Source organism: Hemiscyllium ocellatum, chromosome 9 (assembly GCF_020745735.1).
Source record: "Hemiscyllium ocellatum isolate sHemOce1 chromosome 9, sHemOce1.pat.X.cur, whole genome shotgun sequence".
In the NCBI taxonomy this organism is placed as follows: Eukaryota; Metazoa; Chordata; class Chondrichthyes; order Orectolobiformes; family Hemiscylliidae; genus Hemiscyllium; species Hemiscyllium ocellatum.
This window is the reverse complement of record NC_083409.1, coordinates 29,801,451-29,821,575: the sequence shown is the minus strand read 5'-3', so window position 1 is coordinate 29,821,575 and position 20,125 is coordinate 29,801,451. Positions and strand designations below refer to the sequence as shown.

At 39.4% G+C, this 20,125-nt stretch overlaps 1 protein-coding gene across 5 annotated transcripts in view; it reads right to left on the bottom strand.

The window, feature by feature from the left end:
- The window catches only part of rasal2 (RAS protein activator like 2), a 410,016-nt gene that overhangs the window by 91,361 nt on the left and 298,530 nt on the right, over positions 1 to 20,125 (bottom strand). For all 5 annotated transcript variants that reach the window (XM_060830107.1, XM_060830105.1, XM_060830106.1 and 2 more), the window contains one exon: positions 15,227 to 15,345. In XM_060830107.1, the coding sequence (XP_060686090.1) occupies positions 15,227 to 15,345 (119 nt within the window). The remainder of the gene's footprint in view (positions 1 to 15,226; positions 15,346 to 20,125) is intronic.

Here is a 20,125-nt window from a genome sequence, read left to right as displayed (position 1 = left end):
AGATCAGGTCAAGCCACTCCCATTTCCTCCAGACATATATGGGATTAGGTTCTCTTCACTTCCAGGTACAACATGCGCTGATTCACTTTTCATACTTTAAGAGCATGAACGATAGAGGAAAAGCAGATTGTTCAAAGGAGCAAACAAATCTACTGGTTTACCACCATCCCTTAAACAACATAAACATGGGCCTTACGAACAATGTTTTGTCCCAACTGGGGCTGTTGTTATGGCAATGCACCTATGAGAAGATTAGTGCCTGAAGGCAGCAGGGACCATTAGCAGCAGAGTCACTTACATGCTGCTTCTTTACTGCAGCATTCATTGAGCAACACACCGATCTCAGCAGTAGAGATCAATGTGACCCTCAGGAAGAACAATAGTAATTTCACCTCAAGAAGGTTTGTCCATCACATGATATCTTCAGCGTCTCTGAACACATTCCAGCTGAGCAGTGAGCTCGAGTGCAGCAGCCCACTGCGTAAAATGCTCTCATACAGATGCTTTCATCTGGATTCCAGCCAAGTCAAACTGTAGTGACAGGGATTAAATATAGAATGATGGATGGTCAGGAGCACAACAGATGATATTTACTGGCCAGAAACAGTTTGCTCACTTTTCAAATCCAAAATCAAAAGGATCTGATGTGCATATTCATAATTTGCTTGTCAATTTTTGGAGAGAAAATACTTTAAAATCTTTAAGTCATTTTGTTTCTCATTAAATATTGTTGGCATCGTGTAAGGACGAGTCGGTTTTACAGGTAAGCAAACAGTTCTAATTAACTGCAATAGATCAGGAAGCCAAATAATGAAAACTGAGGGAAGATGTCAGACAAAACAAAACAGATGCTAATCAGAACAACACAAGATAACAGCTCGGTGTATTAACAGCTGCATGGAGGTATCTTTTCAGAACAGCTGGAGGTAAGAACATGGGTTTCATCACTATTTCCTCTATATTTGGACAGTATGGATTTATTATATCAAGATTAAGACAATGTGTGGCTTATAGTTTTTTTGGGGGGGGTGGGGCAAATAAAAGAAAGCATGTAGAAATTAATCAAAACGATTTTTTCTCCTTTGATCATGCTGCACATTGAGTGGAAAGAAGATCAGGTAATGTTTGAGGTAGGAGTAAAAATCAGAGGAGCAGTTCAGAATTAAAGGAATGCACTGCCACACTTAATAATCCTCACATCCAAACTGACTATGTCTCAAAGGATGTTTAGTTAAATTCTCATAGGATCAAGTGAACCACACTGCTTCCCTATTCTCTAAAGCATGCAAAATTAAATCTTAAGTCTATAGGAGCAGAATATTTTGAATTATGAGTAAGGGTTAAAAAAAACTGGAAAACTCCGGATACCTAATTTCGATGACCACTAAAAAGTATCATTTAATTTATCAAGTCACTTGGTCAAAGCAAAGAACTTACTTTATGAGACCACTTTTAAAACTCCTCATTCTCAGGTAAACATATCATAAACGCTCATCAATTGAGCAAAATACAACCAACATGCATTTCAGCAGCTCTGACGACTCAAACTGCTGGAGTTTTCCCCTGAATAATGAATGAACCACTTGCAAAAATCCACTGCTATGCGACGAAGACTAGCTAACATCACAAAGACCAGGAATCAACCCTGAAACTACACTATTGTATCTAACTCAATGTTCCACCATGCCTTCACTCACTGGGGCACTGAGGAACCAAAATTTTTAACCGGAGCTAAATTATCCACAAAACAAAAAAGGTGGTTGGCTCTACATTTTATAAGTAGACATGAAAATCTGACATTATAATCACAACAGCAGCTTCCAGTCATAGTAGAAGCAAATCACCTCTGCTCAAGTTGAAAGGTGTTTCTACACAATATTGTTTTGAATGTTAGAATCCAAAACAATGGTAAGGGTGTCATCAGGGCATTTCGTTTAAAAACATCAGAACTCTGAACAGAGTATGCAGACAAGTCACGATTGCTGCCCTTTACCCTCTCAGGTGTATGCTCTTCTAACATCAGTCATGTGAGGTAATGGAAATGCAAAATATTTTCTTACTTGCTTACAACTTTGAATAGTTTAGAATGTGATAAAAACATTCATTCAATTCCATCTACTGATCGCAGAGTATTTAATTCAGACTGCTGGAACAAAACATATTCGATTTCCAAAGTGAATCAACTGAAGAAAAATCCAAGATATTTTAATAGTTTTCTTCTGAGCTTGTTTCCACTCTTCTGTTCCTTTTGCTCAGTTTCTGTCCTATGCTCCCAAAGGGATCAGCTCTTTGCTAGCAGCCAATTACAGTGCCAGAATTGTCTTTTGTTGCCTCAATGGCCATTCTGCATTATGTTCTGAGTGTGAGTAGAGTTATGTTTTTTAACTGGAATACGAAATACATGCAAACACAACCCGTTTTTTTCTCTTATGTTTTAACGGGTGTACTCCCAGCAAGCAATACTCATCTTGGACAGACTGTCACAGATGCCTGGAGATGTGACTGTGAGATACAAGGGACAATTAAAACTACTAAGACCAGCTTTTGTCAGCAAAAAAGAACCAACTTAACAGTGAAGAAATTGAACTGGAATCTAATGAAAAGAATGTATGCTAAGTCATGGACAATTTACAGAGACTAATTGATGAGGTGAGGACATGAAACAGTATTTTGCTTATCCTACACAGACAAGATGACAGGAGGCGGTCCCAGGCTGGAGGCTGTCATGGGGAAGGGAGTCCCTTGAAGACTTGATGGCAGTGCAGTCGGTGGAGGCTAGGTGCTGGCATGTATTATGGTAAAAGGACTACAAATAGAGTACTTTCTTCCTTTTTATTTTTATGCTGGTCTTGTATTTATTCTTTCAATTTTGTACCATATACTCAAGTATCTGTAGCTAGGTATCTTGGACCTAAGATGGTGCCATAAGCAGCAACACTGCAAACTTTTCACTGCACTTGGATTGCATTTGACCATAAAATTAATTCACTTCAATAATGAGAAGGTGTTGGAAATAGTTGGAGAAATGAGGCAATCACTGCAATAACATCAAAGAAAAAGACACATGTTTTGTAAGATAATTAGGTCAAACAATAGAGATAGTTATTCAAAGGAGAGAAAGAATGATAGAAAACACAGGAGAGAGAAGCATTGTAGAAAATGGATTACAGAAATAATGAACTGATGCAACTGACCTATGTGGAATGCGTAAAGAAGCACAAAGGTGGAGGTCCATACAGTCAACATTTTGGGAAGACAGCAATTAACACATTTGAGCATATAAATGTGTGCTGGAAATGATTAGAAATGTTCATTAGCTAAGCCACTTTTGTTTAAGGTGAACGTCAACACTTAACTCTCTTACAACAGCTTCACAGAAAAGCTTTATCTGATTTAACACAATTAATGAGCCTCAATTTTAATCAACATTCAAAAGAAAATCCTATACCCATTACTGTGTTGAGCTCGAGAGAGACTTCAAATATTCAAGTTGTAATGGTTAGAGTCCAAGTTCAGCAACTCTGAAATTGAGAGCTGAAACTCCATCAGAGCCAGTTGTAAAAGTGAATTTGATAGTCTTTGAATTTGTAGACAAGTTCAAGGAAGCTGCCATCCCTGATTTGGTCAAGTTGTGACTCCAGTCCTATACTTCTGCTTTATTCATTCATAGGATATGGTTGTCACTGACCAGGTCAGCATTTACTACATCATCCCCGGTTGCCCAGAGTGCAGTTAAATGTCAATCACATTGCTGTGGGTCTGTAGGCAAGACCAGGTTGAGGATGGCAGTTTCTTTCTCTTAAGACGTTGGTAGACCAGAGGGGGGCTTTTCCCCACAATCGACAATGGTCTCACGGTCAATATTGGGTTTCTAATTCCAGATTTTTATTGAATTCAAATTCCACCATCAGCCATGGCATGATTTGAACCAGGGTCCCTAGAACATTATCAGGATTGCTGGGTTAATAGTCTAAATGATAATACCACTAGGCTATCACCTCCCTTCGTTGACAAGCGATGGGAAGGATCAGCCACATCAAACCAAGTATAAAGTTAAACCCTTATAACTAATTATTATGTTCATTGTCAATGATCAGCTGCTGTGCAGCATTCAACAAACTTTCAATGGTTCCGTCACAACAATTAATTCTTCAGGAATGAACATGACTGCTCAAAGATATGGCTCTCATTTGGTGACAACGATCAGACTGAACATTGACGAGTCAAATACATCAAGAACTGAAGATATACATGAGAAAAATAGGCCCTAACATGATTTTAAGCCTTTAATCACATTTCAGAGTTGAGATAGCCAAATTAATCTTGTACTGTTTGGGATAGTTGTTAATGACATTATGAAATCCATGAGATTGAGAGTGTCTAGACACTTCAAATATCCACTTTTCTGTAGAGAAAGGCAGTTATCATACATGCTGTGTGGTCCTTTTAAGCAGTCAAATTTCTTTCCTCACTGCATGATCTCAGAGTCATTTACTCTGATCAAACTAAAGGACTATATCCTGATTTAATCCTTTGATTATGTATTAAAAGAACTGCTTCCTGCTTGTTATGTTAACTGAAAGCAAACAGTATTCAACATATAGATAAAAACGATGACTGCAGATGCTGGAAACCAGATTTTGGATTAGTGGTGCTAGAAGAGCACAGCAGTTCAGGCAGCATCCGAGGAGCAGTAAAATCGATGTTTCAGGCAAAAGTCCTTCATCAGGAATATAGGCAGAGAGCCTGAAGCATGGAGAGATAAGGTAGAGGAGGGTGGGGGTGGGGGTGGGGAGAAAGTAGCATAGAGTACAATAGGTGAGTGGGGGAGGGTACGAAGGTGATAGGTCAGGGAGGAGGGTGGAGTGGATAGGTGGAAAAGAAGATAGGTAGGTAGGACAAGTCATGGGGACAGTGCTGAGCTGGAAATTTGGAACTAGGGTGAGGTGGGGGAAGGGGAAATGAGTAAACTGTTGAAGTCCACATTGATGCCCTGGGGTTGAAGTGTCCCGAGGCGGAAGATGAGGCGTTCTTCTTCCAGGCGTCTGGTGGTGAGGGAGTGGCGGTGAAGGAGGCCCAGGATCTCCATGTCCTCGGTAGAGTGGGAGGGGGAGTTGTATGTTGGGCCACAGGACGGTGTGGTTGATTGGTGTGGGTGTGAATTCAACATATACTCATGGTCTCTAGCCTTTGTAAAAGGATTACTGGAACAAACTTTCCCATTCCTGAATTTGCTCAGGATGACACTGGTTGTCATGGGATCCCAACAGAAGAAACAACAAGATCTCCCGTAAATTATTTTGGTAATATCAGTTAATACAATTTGACAACCTCCAGTTGAGTAAGTAGAAAAATGTCCATACACTTACTGGGACTAATAGCAACAACGACAATTATTCAGTGTGTTTGGCACCATAACATTGAACAGCAGTCTGTGATCCACTTGGAGTTCTGCTGTTTGGAAATAAATCTGTAACGGTATTTAGTAAAGCAACAACCAAGCATATACAACCTAAAACAGGTAACCTGCCTGCAGGTCAGTGAAAATTCCAGAAGGGAAAATTCCAAAAATAAAAATGTGAACTGCTTTAGTTTAGATTGCAATCTAAGAGCTGTGTTTTTAAAGTAGTTTGCTACAGTGCAAAACATTGGATATGGACATCGAAATATTCCATGGCAGTGATTTAATTTTCACTTGTACAGCACTTCTGGTAATGCTACTCACTGTGCAAGAGGAATATCACAGATAGCTTTTGCTTCAGTAGAAAAACTGTATTTATAAAGATCTTGACTATAACATGCCTTTATTATGCTTTCCAAAGATCATGTAGAGAAATCCAGCTCACTAAGAATGATAACTGCTGAGACAGATAACCTTTTTCATTAAACAGAGGCACTCTGACCACGTGATCACTTTAATATCCTGTGGCTATTTTCTAAGCAAAAAGGAGATGCAATGTCAAATCAAGTCAAAACAGAATCCCTTTCCATTAGAAACAAGCCAAGCTTTTCAGACATTGGGAAAATACTCCAGTCTCTTGAAACTGACATTTTGTAAAGCTGAAGCTGATCTAACAGCTGCCGTGCACAGAATGCTGGATGTCTACAATACCTACATGGCAGAGGATTGGATAAATAGGTTACCAGACCTCATGTAATAATAAATACTAGAAACACAGTAAAAGCTCCTTCAGGCACACTACATCTAAAAGAGCACTTGCTCATGCAGGAGCAGCAGAGATTTACCTCTGTCTTCCTCAAGCACTTTAAAGCTTGCTTTCCTATAATCACATAGCTAAAGCAAAATTAATAATTTAATTTAAACTATAAGGCAAAGTGGATTTAAAAGGAAATTATTTATCATGTGATGGGAGATGGAATGGGTCACATGGCTAACACCGAAGGAAGTATGAAGAACGAGAAAGCAAAAACAATGTTTTAAAAGAAGGATGCCAGAAACTGGTCAGGTTAACTTGGACTATGGAAAGGAAAAACCGTACCATCATCACTGAGTAGACAGAAGACCAACATGATTCAAAAGGAGCATTTGATTTTGTGTGAAAAATGGTAATTATATTTTCAAAATATTTGAAACAACTGCAACCAGGGAAAAGGGGTAAAAACAAAAGGGTAAACCCACAGTGTAAGACCTAATGAAACATAATTGACCCACAGACAGTAACAGACCTGCTAATCATTTCAAGCATTTTCTGTTTTTAAACTCCAGACTTGCAATGGTAAAGAATAAATCAGTCTAATGGAGTTGGGAATAGAAATGACAGAACAGCTGCTATCCAAAAAAAAGGACAGAGATTGGGGGGGGGGGGGGGGGGGGGGGTGAGGTTGGAGAGGGGAAGGAGAGAGAGAAAAAAAACAGAACAAAAGAGGTGGGACTCATTCAGAAGTGGACTACAATATCATGTCAGAAACAGAACATTATTAAAGAAAAGTCATGTGCTTGTTTCCAACAGCACTGGATGAAACTTGGAATTTCTCCAACTATGCAGTTAACCAGAGGGCAAGAGAGAAAAGTAACTTGAACATTAAAATAAAACTCTGTTAGGTAAAATTGACCATCTGGGAGGACTAAATTAGCATTTCCCAGAGAATCACTTGTACATTTCTCAACAGCTGCTAATGGAGCTGTTGAAAAAATCCTGCAATGAAAATTTTCAGACAGGCGCACAGTCAGGTGGACCGTACACTGGTGTTTATCAACTGTGAGCAGTTTCTAGATACGTTGCTGCTTTTACTCATATCTGACTGTTATCAGTCAACCCTGTTCCAATTCAAAACAGAAATTACAGAGAAGCATTCTACATAAAGGGAAATAGCAGTTCTCTTAAATTGTCACATAACACTAAATGGTTTGGAAAGATGCAGTTTTATTATTTAAACCTAGGGAAATTGAACAGCCTAGAGACAGAATATTAACTAAGCATGGACTGTGAACTCTGAAAATGCATTCCCCATACCCACAGTCTTTGGAGTAAAATTTCACAATATTGCTCAACTTAAATCCTACATAAAATGTCTGCCTCCAAACTGCCCCAAGCAATAATAAACTGAGAAGACAGGATCAAAAGCAGACAGAAACACAAACAACCTCTATTTTCTACCTTTGCATTTTTAAAGATATGAAGACAAAATGGATGACTGTCCCTCATCTTTCAAAACAGTGACAACTAAATAAAAACACCATTTATTTGGCAATCCTTCATGTTTGTCAATCACTTTCTGAATACAAGAAGCCCAAGGAAATGCTGAAGACTCAAAAGGTGCAGCAGTTGATTGAAATTAAAAGCATAATACCAGAACAAATGAATCTGCAGTCATCTGTTTTTTAACATTGTTCATTTCAAACTAAACACTGCACTGTGCACAGAACACACATTTCAAACTATTTTATTAAGGAATACCAGCCAAGGGTTGCATTAAAAACAGGCAATCACAGATGCTTAAGTTATTAGCAAATTGGGAACAAAGAATAAAGATAAAATAAACGATTAGAATTTTGACCTTTGGGCTCCATCACCAACTATCTGCTCATATCTTTCCCCCCTCCCCCACAAACTGCTACAATCAGTTCTGAAGAAGAGTCACTGGGCTTGAAACTTTAACTCTGCTTTATCAACATATGCTGCTAGACCAGCTGAGTTTCTCACTATATTCATTTGGCTTTTGATATTTTGGGAAGGTCATGGGTGCAAAATGCATGCATACACTCCTCTTCCAAGGTTGGGGCTCCAATTGTGAAGACAACAGGGAAATATTGTTTCCTCCCACACACTATTTGTGTGTGTTTTGCAAACCTGAAAATAACACCTCCCTGAAGAGTTTGTGACCATGGAGGGGGGAGGAAGCCTGCTAAAGAATTGGGAACAGTCTGAAAGGTAAATGCAAAATATTTTGGTACCTTTAAATGTCACTATTAGAAGGAGTTTTGTAAATGTGGACACGTTTTTAACAATGATGCATCATAGGGCTCTGCCCTGCAAAAATAAATTGACCCTTACATTGGTCAGCTTTGTGCAATATCTGTTATGCATTAGGACAGTTTTCAAATTAAGAAAATGCCATAATACATTCTGTAAGGTGAAATAAAAATTCTGTCAGTCTCTGCTGACATGTTTTATGCTGCAAGGTTAAAATTGACTAACAGCTCAGGCTGCTAAACAAAACTACTCTCAAAAGGTGAACAAGAATGCTGCACCTGCTCCACTCCATTGGACAGGCACTCCCTTTTTAAAGGAAATGGGCACTATTCTGTCAATTTCAGCTGGAATCTCTTGTTATGACAACAGTCATTATGAATACTTCGCAGGGTTTTAAAAGTATATATATGCTTCATCACCGCAGCCGGTTTAATGGTCCAAGAATGACAACCTTTTTCAGAGTTAAAAATCACACAACACCAGGTTATAGTCCAACAGGTTTAATTGGAAGCACACGAGCTTTTGGAGCGATGCTCCTTCATCAGGTGGTAGTGGAGGGCTCGATCATTACGATTGAGCCTGACACAATCACCTGATGAAGGAGAGTCGCTCCGAAAGCTAGTGTGCTTCCAATTAAACCTATTGGACTATAACCTGGTGTTGTGTGATTTTTAACTTTGTACACCCCAGTCCAACACCGGCATCTCCAAACCTTTTTCAGAGCATTATAAGAAAGACTTTGAAATGATTTGTTTGTTTACAAACCCAATAGGCATTGGAATAGTTTCTTTTTCTTCTCACTATCAATGATTGTGTGTTTAAAGTCAGGTTTTCAAATTAGGTTGCCGGATATTTTCAAGACTTCTTTCTCCCCAGTAATTTTAAAATAATTCCATTGTTAATATATAGCTTCGGAGAACTGTTCATAGTGTATACTGTGTACTGTACGACTGGCTATGAAGGATCTGTAAGTGAATGAAAGTGGTAAAGGGTGAGGTTCAAGGGGCCTTTAAACAATGTTGGGGCTGATTCCTGTGCTGGGTAACCAAGGCAAGCCTCCTAACTGACTTCTGCACTATATTACAGCTCAGTAAATGAACTGCCAGCATAATACCTGTGTGAAAAGCCAAAAGTCCTGGCCAAGGCCACGAGTTGGAACTGCATTTTGGAAGGCACAAAAGTGCCTAGTTCAACTTTCCTGAAAACTAGGGCCACTGTATTTATGTTGCTCATGTTGAGAAAATGCAATTAGTAAAGTTCAACTCAAATTTGTGGACATAGATTATCCAAAGTATTGTATATTAGACTTGTTAGCAGAACTAAAACAGATGGTAGAAAACACAACATTATACAAAGGTTAGCTACAATGATAGAAAAACAGAGCTGCAACTCTTTTTCAGACCGAAGGATTTTTCAGAGTGGAGTTCCCCAAACTCCACTATTGGAGCCACTGCTAGTTTTGATATACTTTAAGCATTTGGAATGAGAAGTACAGGGCACAACTGTAAAATTTAGAGATAATATTAAATTCAGAAATTAAGTAAGCAGTGAAGATAGAAACAGGCTTCAAGAGCACAGTGAGGATGACAGAATAGATGGCAAAATGATAGTTGAACTTCATGTAAGTGTGACATATTGCATTTTCAAAAGGAGGAATAAGGGAGGGTATCACATGCTAAACAGTCAATTTTAAAAGATGATGCACAAAGCAACTGAGGGATGTTTATGCATAAAGGTTGGGCGAGGCAATGGTCGAGTAATATTATCACTAGACTATTAATGCAGAAACTCGGGTAATGCTCTAGAGATCCAAGTTCAAATCCAGCTGGGGGAATAGGAGTTCAATAAACATCTGGAATTAAGAGTCTAATGATGTCCATAAAACCACTGTCGAGTGTCGGATAAACCCACCTGTTCACTTCAAGCAAAGAAATCTGTCATCCTTATCTGATCTGGCCTACATGTGATCCAGATCCACAGCAACACGGTTGACTCTCAACTGCCATTCAGCTGTATCAAATCGCTAGAAAGTCTCAAAACAGGGATAAGGCTGACAGACCATCTGGCATCGACCTGGCACCAGAAACAACAATAGCACAAAACAGCTTTGCAAAGTGCTTCTTATTAACATCTGTGACTAGTACTAAAATTGGTAGAGTTACCTCACTTACTATTATAGAATCACAAAATTCATACAGTGTGGAAACAGGCCATTTGTGCCATTGAGTCCACACCAATTCTCCAAAGAACAGCCCACCAATCAAGAAACAGTCTGACATAGTCACACCCACAGAATCATACCTCTCCATGTCCCAGATAGCACTATTACCAATGGTAAGGATAGGCCCAGCAGAGGTGGCATTGAAGTGGCATATACAGTCAGAAGAGAGTTGGCCTGGGAGTCCTCAACAGTGATCTTGGACACCAAAATGACTCATGGCATCAGGCCAAATGTGGGCAAGGAAACCTCTTAGGAATTACCACAAACATTCCTCCTGTGACTGATGAATCAGTGGTTCTCCATTTTGAATAACTCTTGGAGGAAGCTCTGAGGGTGGCAAGGGTGCAGAATACAGTCTGGGGGATTTCAATGACTACAATCAAGATAGGTTCAACAGCATCATTACTGATCAACTGGCCAACTCATAGCAGCAGGTGGGGAGGGAACAACTTTCTTGATGACCTCATCCATACCAATCTGTCTGCCACAGATGCATTTGTCCATGACAGTACTGGTAACAGCGATTACTGCACAATGCTTGTGGAGCCAAGGCCCTGCCTTCACACTGGTAATACCTGACATTGTGTCACACAACACAATCAGTGCTAAATAGGAGAGACTTCTGGCAACTCAATACTAAACATCCATGAGGCAGTGTGGGCCATAAGCAGCAGCAAAACTACACTCCAACAAAATCTGTCAACTTCATGGCCCAGCACATCTCCACTTTATCATTATATTCAAGCCAGATGATCAACTCTATTCAATGGAAAGTGCAGTAAGTCATGTCAAGACCAGCACCAAACATACCAAAAAATGAGGTGTCAATCTGATGAACTTACCAAACTGGACAACTTGCATGCCAAACACCAGAAGCAGCAATCCCACAAACAACAGATCAGATTGAAGTTTGCAGTCCGGTCACATCCAGTCATGAATGGTGGCAGAAAAATCAAACAACTCACTGGCGGAGGAGGATCCATCCTCAACGATGGGTGAGCTCAATACAAGCAGTGCAAAGGATAAAGTTGATGCATTTATAACAATCTTCAACCAGAAGTGCTGAGTCAGTTGCCTCTTGGCCTCTTCCAGAGGTTCCCAGCATCATAGATGCCAGTCTTCAGCCAATTCAACACATTCCACATGATAAGAAAACTGTTGAAGGTACTGAATACTGTAAAAGACTATGGGTCTTAACAACTGAAGACTTGTGTTTGAAACTTGCTGCTCCCTAGCTAAACTGTTCAAGTACAGCTACAATAATGGCATCTACCCAAAAATACAGAAAATTGTTCAGATATATTTTGTTAACAAAAAAAGCAGGACAAATCCAATCCGTCAATTACCATCCCATCAGTAAAGTAGTGGAAAGTGTCATCAACAGTACTATCAAGCAGCATCATTGCAGCAACAGCCTGCTCACTGATACCTAGTTTGGGTTCCATCAGGAGCACTTTACTTCAATACAAGCTCGGTTCAAACATGGACAAGAGTTGAATTCCAGAAGTGAGGCGAGAGTGACAGCCCTTGTCATCAAGGCCACATTTGACTGAGTTGAGGCCCAAAGGAGCCCAAGTAAAACTGGCGTCAATGGGAATTGGGGGAAAACTCTGCCATAACAAAACAAAGAACTGTGGATGCTGGAGATCTGAAATGAAAACAGAAACTGAAGTCAGCAGAGCTGACAGCATCCATTGGAAGAGAGCAGAGTTAACCTTTTGAGTCCAGTGACTCTTCATCAGAATTCTGCTTGTTAAATCATACCTGGCACGAAGGAAGATGGCTGTGATTGGAAGTCAGTCATGTTCGTTCCTGAACATCTCTACAGGAGCTCCTCAGGATAGACAGTTTCTAATCTACCTGCTCACGGATTTCATAACATACCTCTGGAGCAAGTAGGACTTAAATCTTGGCCTCCTGGCTTCAAGCTATGGATGGTACAACTGCACCAGAAGCCCAATTCCTTAGGATACAGTCTAGGCTCAACCATCTTCTGCTGCTTCATCAACAATTTTCCTCCATAACATCAGAAGTAAGGAATCTCGCCAATAACTGTACAATGTCCAGCACCATTCACAACTCCTCAGATACTGAAGCAGTGTATGCCCAAATGCGACAAGACCTGGACAATATGTGGGCTGCACAGTGGGTAGTTACTTTCATGCCACAAAAATGCCATATCCAAGAAAAAGGACACTCCAACCACCATATCTTGACAACACTGAATCCCCTATCAACACCTTGAGGGTTACCACTGACCAGAAACTAAACTGGACTCACCATGTAAATACAATAGATACAAGAGCAGATCGTAGGCTTAGAATACTACAGCGTGTAACTTACCTTCTAGGTCCCCAAAGTCTGTGCACCATCTACAAGGCACATGTCAGGAATGTGATGGAATACCCCTCAGTGGATGAGTACAGCTCCAAAAACACTCAAGAAGGTTGACATCATCCAAAACAGAGCAGCCACTTGATTAGAATCACATCCACAAGCATCTACTCCACCACCATAGACATTCAGTAGCATCACCATTTTCAAGACGCACTGCAGAAATTCACCAGTGATCCTTCAGCAGCACATTCCAAACCCATGACCAATTTAATCAGATACATGGGAACTCGATTACCTGAGAGTTCCCTTCAAGCAAGTCACCATCCTTACACTCAGAATTGGCAATTTACAGTCATTCCTCTGTATCCACAAGAGTTCTGTTAGTGAGTACACCTTTGAATGATGAAATTTGAGAGTGTGGAGCTAGTTTAAAAAAACATGAATGTACAATTTTTGACCACGGATGTTGTTTTTTGTTAATTTTTTTGGCATGAGTTTTTTTTGGCAAATTCGTGATTTCGCAGAAACAAGATTTACTGTAATGCAAGGAGGTCAAATTAACATCTTATGTAGGCTTAGCATTATTTGTGGACTTTACTTTTTTAAACCCAGGATTCCGTATGCTTTATTCACTCCTTTGTTAACTTGTCCGTCACCCATTTTATTCAGTCGGAGGACATGGGCATCCCTGGCTGGTGTTGAGCTACTTCCTTAAGATGGTGCAGCTCATATGCTGTAGCGAATTCCAGGTTTTGACCCAATGATAGTGAAGAAACAGTGATGGAAAAATATCCAGAATGGTTCCAGAATAAAGAGATTACATTTATGCAATCAGACTGAAGCAAAGATGTTATAAAGGCAATTATATCAGAAATTAATGTCTATGTACTAAGTAAAAAAGGAGGAACAGTTTTCAATGGCCATTATTTTTAAGATGATTGATAGAAGAACCAGAAGTGACATGATGAAAAGCCTTTTTACACACTGAGTAGTTAGGACTGGATAGGAATTCTGGATATAAATTTAATAGTAATATTCAAAAAGGAACAGAATCAATCTTTGAAAAAGAAAAAAATAATTGAAGGGGTATGAAGGAAGGGCAAGGGACTGGGATCATGGGTCTGTTCTGAGAATGAGCTGGTGCAGAACTGATGGATTAAATGGCTTCCTTCTGTGCGATAATTTTCTATGATACAAATAGAATAATCCAACAATAATATCTGTTATTTGTGCTATCTGCCTCATAGAAATCTTGTGACTACTCTCTGCAAAATGGCAGTTAAATTGTAGTATGTGATGTTGCTGTACTTCATTGAAACATGAAATGACTGTCAATTGGGAATATTCTCCATGAGGAAGAAACAAATAATCCCAGAATACTCTTTGCCGTTCTGAAAAATTTGATCCAGTAGTAAGTTGTCCTTTACTACAACTGCTCAACAACAATATAATATACGGAAGTCACAACAAGGAGCAAAAGAAATGGCCATGAGTGTGGACAACACATTTCTGCACAACGTTGATTGAACAAACTGAAATAGGTTTAATTTTCAGACATTGTCCAAAAATTCCTACTGTGGTCCTTTACTAATAGAAGAGAACTCCTGTGAAATGACCTCGATATTCTCCACTCTATTAATCATCTGTGAAACCCATACGTTATTTTCTTCACGTAGCTCATGGTCTGGTTTGCTCAGCATTTGCCAACAGAAGCAGGTTGAAATTCAATGAATAGGAATTGCACAATGCAGCAAGTGTATTTTAATGATTTGCAAGTGCACAAACAAACTCACTGCTGAAAAAAAGTGTATAGACTGCAAGAGTACTAGTGGACAGTAAAAAATGTTCCCAACCTTTTACTTCTGGAGGCAATGACTCAGGCGACATATTGTGGATCTTCTGCCGAATTGAGAAAGCCCAGACCAATCGTCCAACCTGTCAATAAACTATTATCATATTCCACAGTGATCTTGCTTTTCATTTGAACACCCTCACCTCCACACACAAACTTCCTCCTGCACCATTTCCACAAAGTGAGATAAGCTCAGTCAGAAACTAATCAGTTCTGGGCTTGTATCATGCAGTTACATACCATATTGTAAATTATGCATCCCAGAGCAATGGGCAATAAGAAGTATTGGCTCAATTCCAAGTACATGTATACATGTGCAGAGATTGTACATTTAACACTCACCATTACCCGAACATGTTTGATAGTAAAATGATGATTTACCGGTCATTGTCAGAATTCCTGAGTGACGGCAATATCTGGCGGAAGCTGGCATTGCGGTCAAGTTTTGGCTGACTCTTTGTTCGTTTAATAGAACCCTTTAGTCGTTTGCTGAAAAAACCCTACAACAAAAGGAACATGTTGTCATGTTACATTCATACTTTCACTAGTTACTTTGAATCTTTGTCCTACGATTACTAACCATTCAGTTGAGGTAGCATGCTGTGCCCACTGGTACATTACAGGCATTATCCCTACAGGGGCTGGCGTCCATCATCTCCCCAAAACAACACTTTTGATTTAGTTTTGTAAGTTTCCTTTAAAATGCAGTTTTTAATACAGTGCCCCTTCAAGGTGTGGTTAATATGGTGGTTGGTTTCTAGTGCTTTTTCAAATATTTGATTTACACACAATGCCTGGCTGTGGAATCTTTCCTGAAGTTTCCAATGCTGAAACTTAATCAGTGTTCTCTACCATTCAGCCTTTTTTTGGGCTTTTGCACTCGATGCCTTTTTTTATAAAGCAAAAGAACTCATTTCTTTTTAACAGCCTTCTCAACTTGTTCTACTGTCTTCAAAGACTTGTTTAGGTACATCCCAAAAGTACCTTTGCTCCTGAACTCTTTAAAATTGTGCCAATGCATATATATTATCATTCTTCATTCTTGATCAAGAAGTAATGATTTTATATTTTTACATCCAACTTCATCTGCCATGCGACTGCTCATTTCATCAGTCTGCCCATATGCTCCTGAAGTCTGTTACTATGCTCCTTCCAGTTTATTACATTTCAAGGTTTGTTACGCTTGAAGCTTGAAGTCATGCCCTGTATGATGTTGATGGCTTTTGATCCTGAAGCAAGTAAGGTAGCAAGGAACATTTGTAATTACATAGTTTCTGATTCCGTAATTGTTTTCGGAAATATTTGAAACTTACTTTAAGAGTTTGTACCAATTGTAAAGTGATCAATAAGTTTTGGACAATGTGATCTGGTGACCCTTAACGTGAAATTAGTATTAAAAGGAAGTTCAAAGTCAGAAAATTTGTGGCATACAAAAAACAAGAGGTGGAGAGGAAAGCGAATTGGATTCCTGAGCAATTAGAACATATAAATCTACAATTTCCGTAACTGTTCCTTTCCGAGTGTTGAATGCCCACAATCAGCCATATCTTACAAAGCTAAGGCAGTTCTAGTAGCTACCATGACAATTGAGAACATACAGGTCAGTAGTTTATGAAAAGTGTGCCATTTCGGGAAGACGAGACAAGTTGAACGCTGTTTACATGGAACCCTGCTGCCTGCAAAGAGTGTTTGAATGTAAAAGAGACTGGAACTTTCCTTGGAAAAACTATGTGCTTGAAGATGGGACACTATAGGTAGAGATGGCTGTCTTGAAAATCAGTAAATTGAGCAGAATACAATCCCTCCCCCAGGGGCTGCTTTGGAGATGTGCAACATTTAAGTGGGATACAGGGTGCAGAAAGGTCTGGCTGAGAAGGTTGAAGTCAACTAGCTTCTTTACTAACTTCAATTTATACCTTTGAGCGAGAATTAAAGTCCAGTCAGAGGCCTCTTCCAGCTCTGCTGGTATTCAACAGTGGTGAGTAGGACAATCACAGTATAAACCAAAATAGCACCGCAGGCAACAGGGGGGGATGTTGTTTGTCATTTAGTGCCTGATTGAGACACTCAGCATTGAAAAAAATGTGTGTGTGGGGTTGGGGGGGGGGGGTTCACTGAAAGCTAATCTGCTTGATTTTCGCCAACACCAACCCTGAACATTAACAACCCCCTCTCCACAATCCCCTCCCACCTTCCGAAGTGATCCAGATTTGTCTTATTGGTCCCTTCTTGGTCACCTTTCCTCCCTCAGGCAGGTGCATCACCAACAGCTACTACTATCACCAAAGCCATCACAACAGTAATGAGGAATGTCTGGACTCTATTTGGCTGAAACCTCTTAGGGACTGTGTTTCATTAATCCTGAGCAAGCCCCATCACTTATCATTTACGTATCTGAGTGGAACTTCATAAGTATTTTGTGACAATTAAGTAGTCATCCTTTATCTGAACTTGAACTATGTTTTAAGTTCCGTTGACTGCTTACGAGTTTGGAGCATCACAGTTAAATTATATCTTAGATGTACAGTAGATTCTGTGGTATAGTTTACTGGCCAGCCACTGACAGAAGCATTGGCAATGGATTGATTGTAGTCATGGTTGAAAACAAGTTCAACATAAACAAGGGATAAATTCTAAGAGCTTCCTCCTGGATTGTTTTCTTGCCAAAAATCAGAGCTACAATGCAAAGCAAACCAACTTGAACTCTAAATACTTTTAAAAACTCAAGAAAAAAAGGAAATAAATTTCAACAAAAATGACAAGCAAGTACTGAAAAAAACATTAGCAGACATACTCAAGTTTCAATATCAATGATAATTCAACTCCGTTATCCTTTCACGTTTATGTTGTCAAAACAGGTGATTAAGTCCAAGATTTTGTTCTCTAACTCAAGTCCTGAACTCACCACAGAAAAGCATGTAGCATATTCTCTGACCACCTTTCAGTCTCCTATAAATGCATAACATTATGAAAAAAAATGCCCAAAAGGGATGGGCATTTTCCAAAGTTCTGGAAAACAAGCTTTATCATAAATGCTGATATGGTATTGAAAAACAATGCAGAATATTCAATAATATATTATTATTATTTTGCAACTAGGTAAAGGTTATTGGCAGAATTCAGTACAATAATCACAAAAGCAAAGAATGTACATCAAGTATGAATAGGTTGCTCGTACATAATAGAGTTCAGTCATCCTTGTAGAAGAATAAATCCTTCTGAATTAAATGAAAAAGGTAGTCAAACCTTAATAATGGATCTTATTAAATACTTCAGCACTTCATGCAAGCTGAGCCACATTGCTCTCTATGTCATATAGTCAGCCCAGTAAAAGGCAATTAATATGACATTTGCAATCAGATGTAAGAGTTATTGCCTGTGTCTGTGTTTATAGTAAATTGTCCAACGCACACAGACTAAGGTTTTAAACTCTTCCAACAACTGCTCTGGGATTCAATCTGCAATATGTCAGTTATGCTTCAGGAAAGTAATTTGTAAATACAACCACCTATTTGAATAGAATTTTGAGTAAACGTTTAGTGAAGGAATGAGATAGAACCTTATCATTTTCAAAATCAGATGCTAATCAGAGAGGCTGTAAAAATACAGTAAATAAATCATCCTGCTCAATTTGATTAAATTTATAACAAGAATTTGCCAAAGAAAATGCAACATGCCATCAAATGAATACTGCCATACATTCTCAAAGACTGTAAAAGGGTCATCTTATACAATGGAGTATTTCAGACGGATATGCATGGCGCACCTTAGAACAAAAAAACTATAAGTTCCATTTGTACAGTAAGGAAGAAAGTGAGAGCGAGAGACAGAGCAATAAAAGGGTGCGGCACATGTAGACAGAAGCAAGAAAATGGGAGAGAACAATGGGAAAGGGAGAGAGAAAATGAGAGTGAGAAAATGGAGAGAAAGAGAAAGTGGGGGAAGAGAGTGAGACGGAGAAAGGGATTGAGGGAGGGGGCGATGGCTGTGGGAACAGGCTTTGCTGTCAACAGACTATCTTTATTATCCCAGTAGTCAAGTTGTGGTCATTGCTGTGATAACAAAGTCTCCAAAAAAGGTGTGTTTATTGAGCCAAATGTCAGGTTAAGTCCAGGAGCAGAGCCTGGTTGGCAGATCCAGTGGGGAGGTTCAAAGGGTGGAGATGCATCTACAGGAGGGGACAGTGAATCTCCAAAGGAAATTCCCTCTTTTGGATAACATCAGCCTGTACAGTAAAACCTGCCAGACTAACCAGCTGCTGACTGATTACACCTACCATGGGTAAAATAGCAGCACAAGTGTAAACAGGCAATGAAGAGGCCATTAAGAGGCCTGCTGAGTTACTTACATGATCAAAGGGCAGGCTGGTTAACTGTTTATTCCTTAGATTTTGTTACCTGTGTTATCCTGTAAAATGTCATCCTAATTTGGTTATTGAACTTAAGTTAAAATTTCCCGTTACACAGGAATTGGGGTGCTACATCTGAGCTGCTCTCTTGACAATTAATCATTCCATTAAATCAAACATAAACAATTCCTGAATTCGAAAATGTTAAAAGTTCCTAAATGAAATCACTACTCTCACCCCAATTAAAACACATAACTGAATTAGTTTTAAAAGTAAATATTCAAAGATCCTAGCCTGCATTCTAAAATACACCCCATCATGGATTCACCAAAGTGATATTACTGGATCATGCAGTGATGTGTCAGGGACTAGCCTGGCTGGAAATGGACCTAATTCAGAAATTATCATGTACAGATGAGAAAAATGCTGTCGTGTACAAAATATTCATAGAATCGCTACAGTGGGGAAAAAGCCCGTCGAGTCCCCACCAACCCTCCCTATCTTTTCCCTGTAACCCTAAATTTCCCAAAGCTGATCTACCTAGCCTGCACATTCCTGGATACTGTGGGACAATTTAGCACTGCCAATCTACCTAACCTGCAAATCTTTGGACTGTGGGAAGAAACCAAAGCACCTGGAGGAAACTCACGCAGATACAAGGAGAATGTGGAAACTTCAGAGGCAATTGCCCAAGGCTGGAATCGAGCCCAGGTCCCCGGCGTTGTGAGGTAGCTAAGCTAACCACAATTCTAACAAATGAGCCACCTACAATTACAGATGACTCCAGTTTGAGAACAATCACTATGATTGCCATCCACTAATAAACGCAAACACTAACATCATAGTTAAATGTGAACTAATTGAAAAACGAAGGGAAAATTTAAAAAGCTCTTTATATAATGACTTTCCTTATGTTGGATATCCCAAGGCTC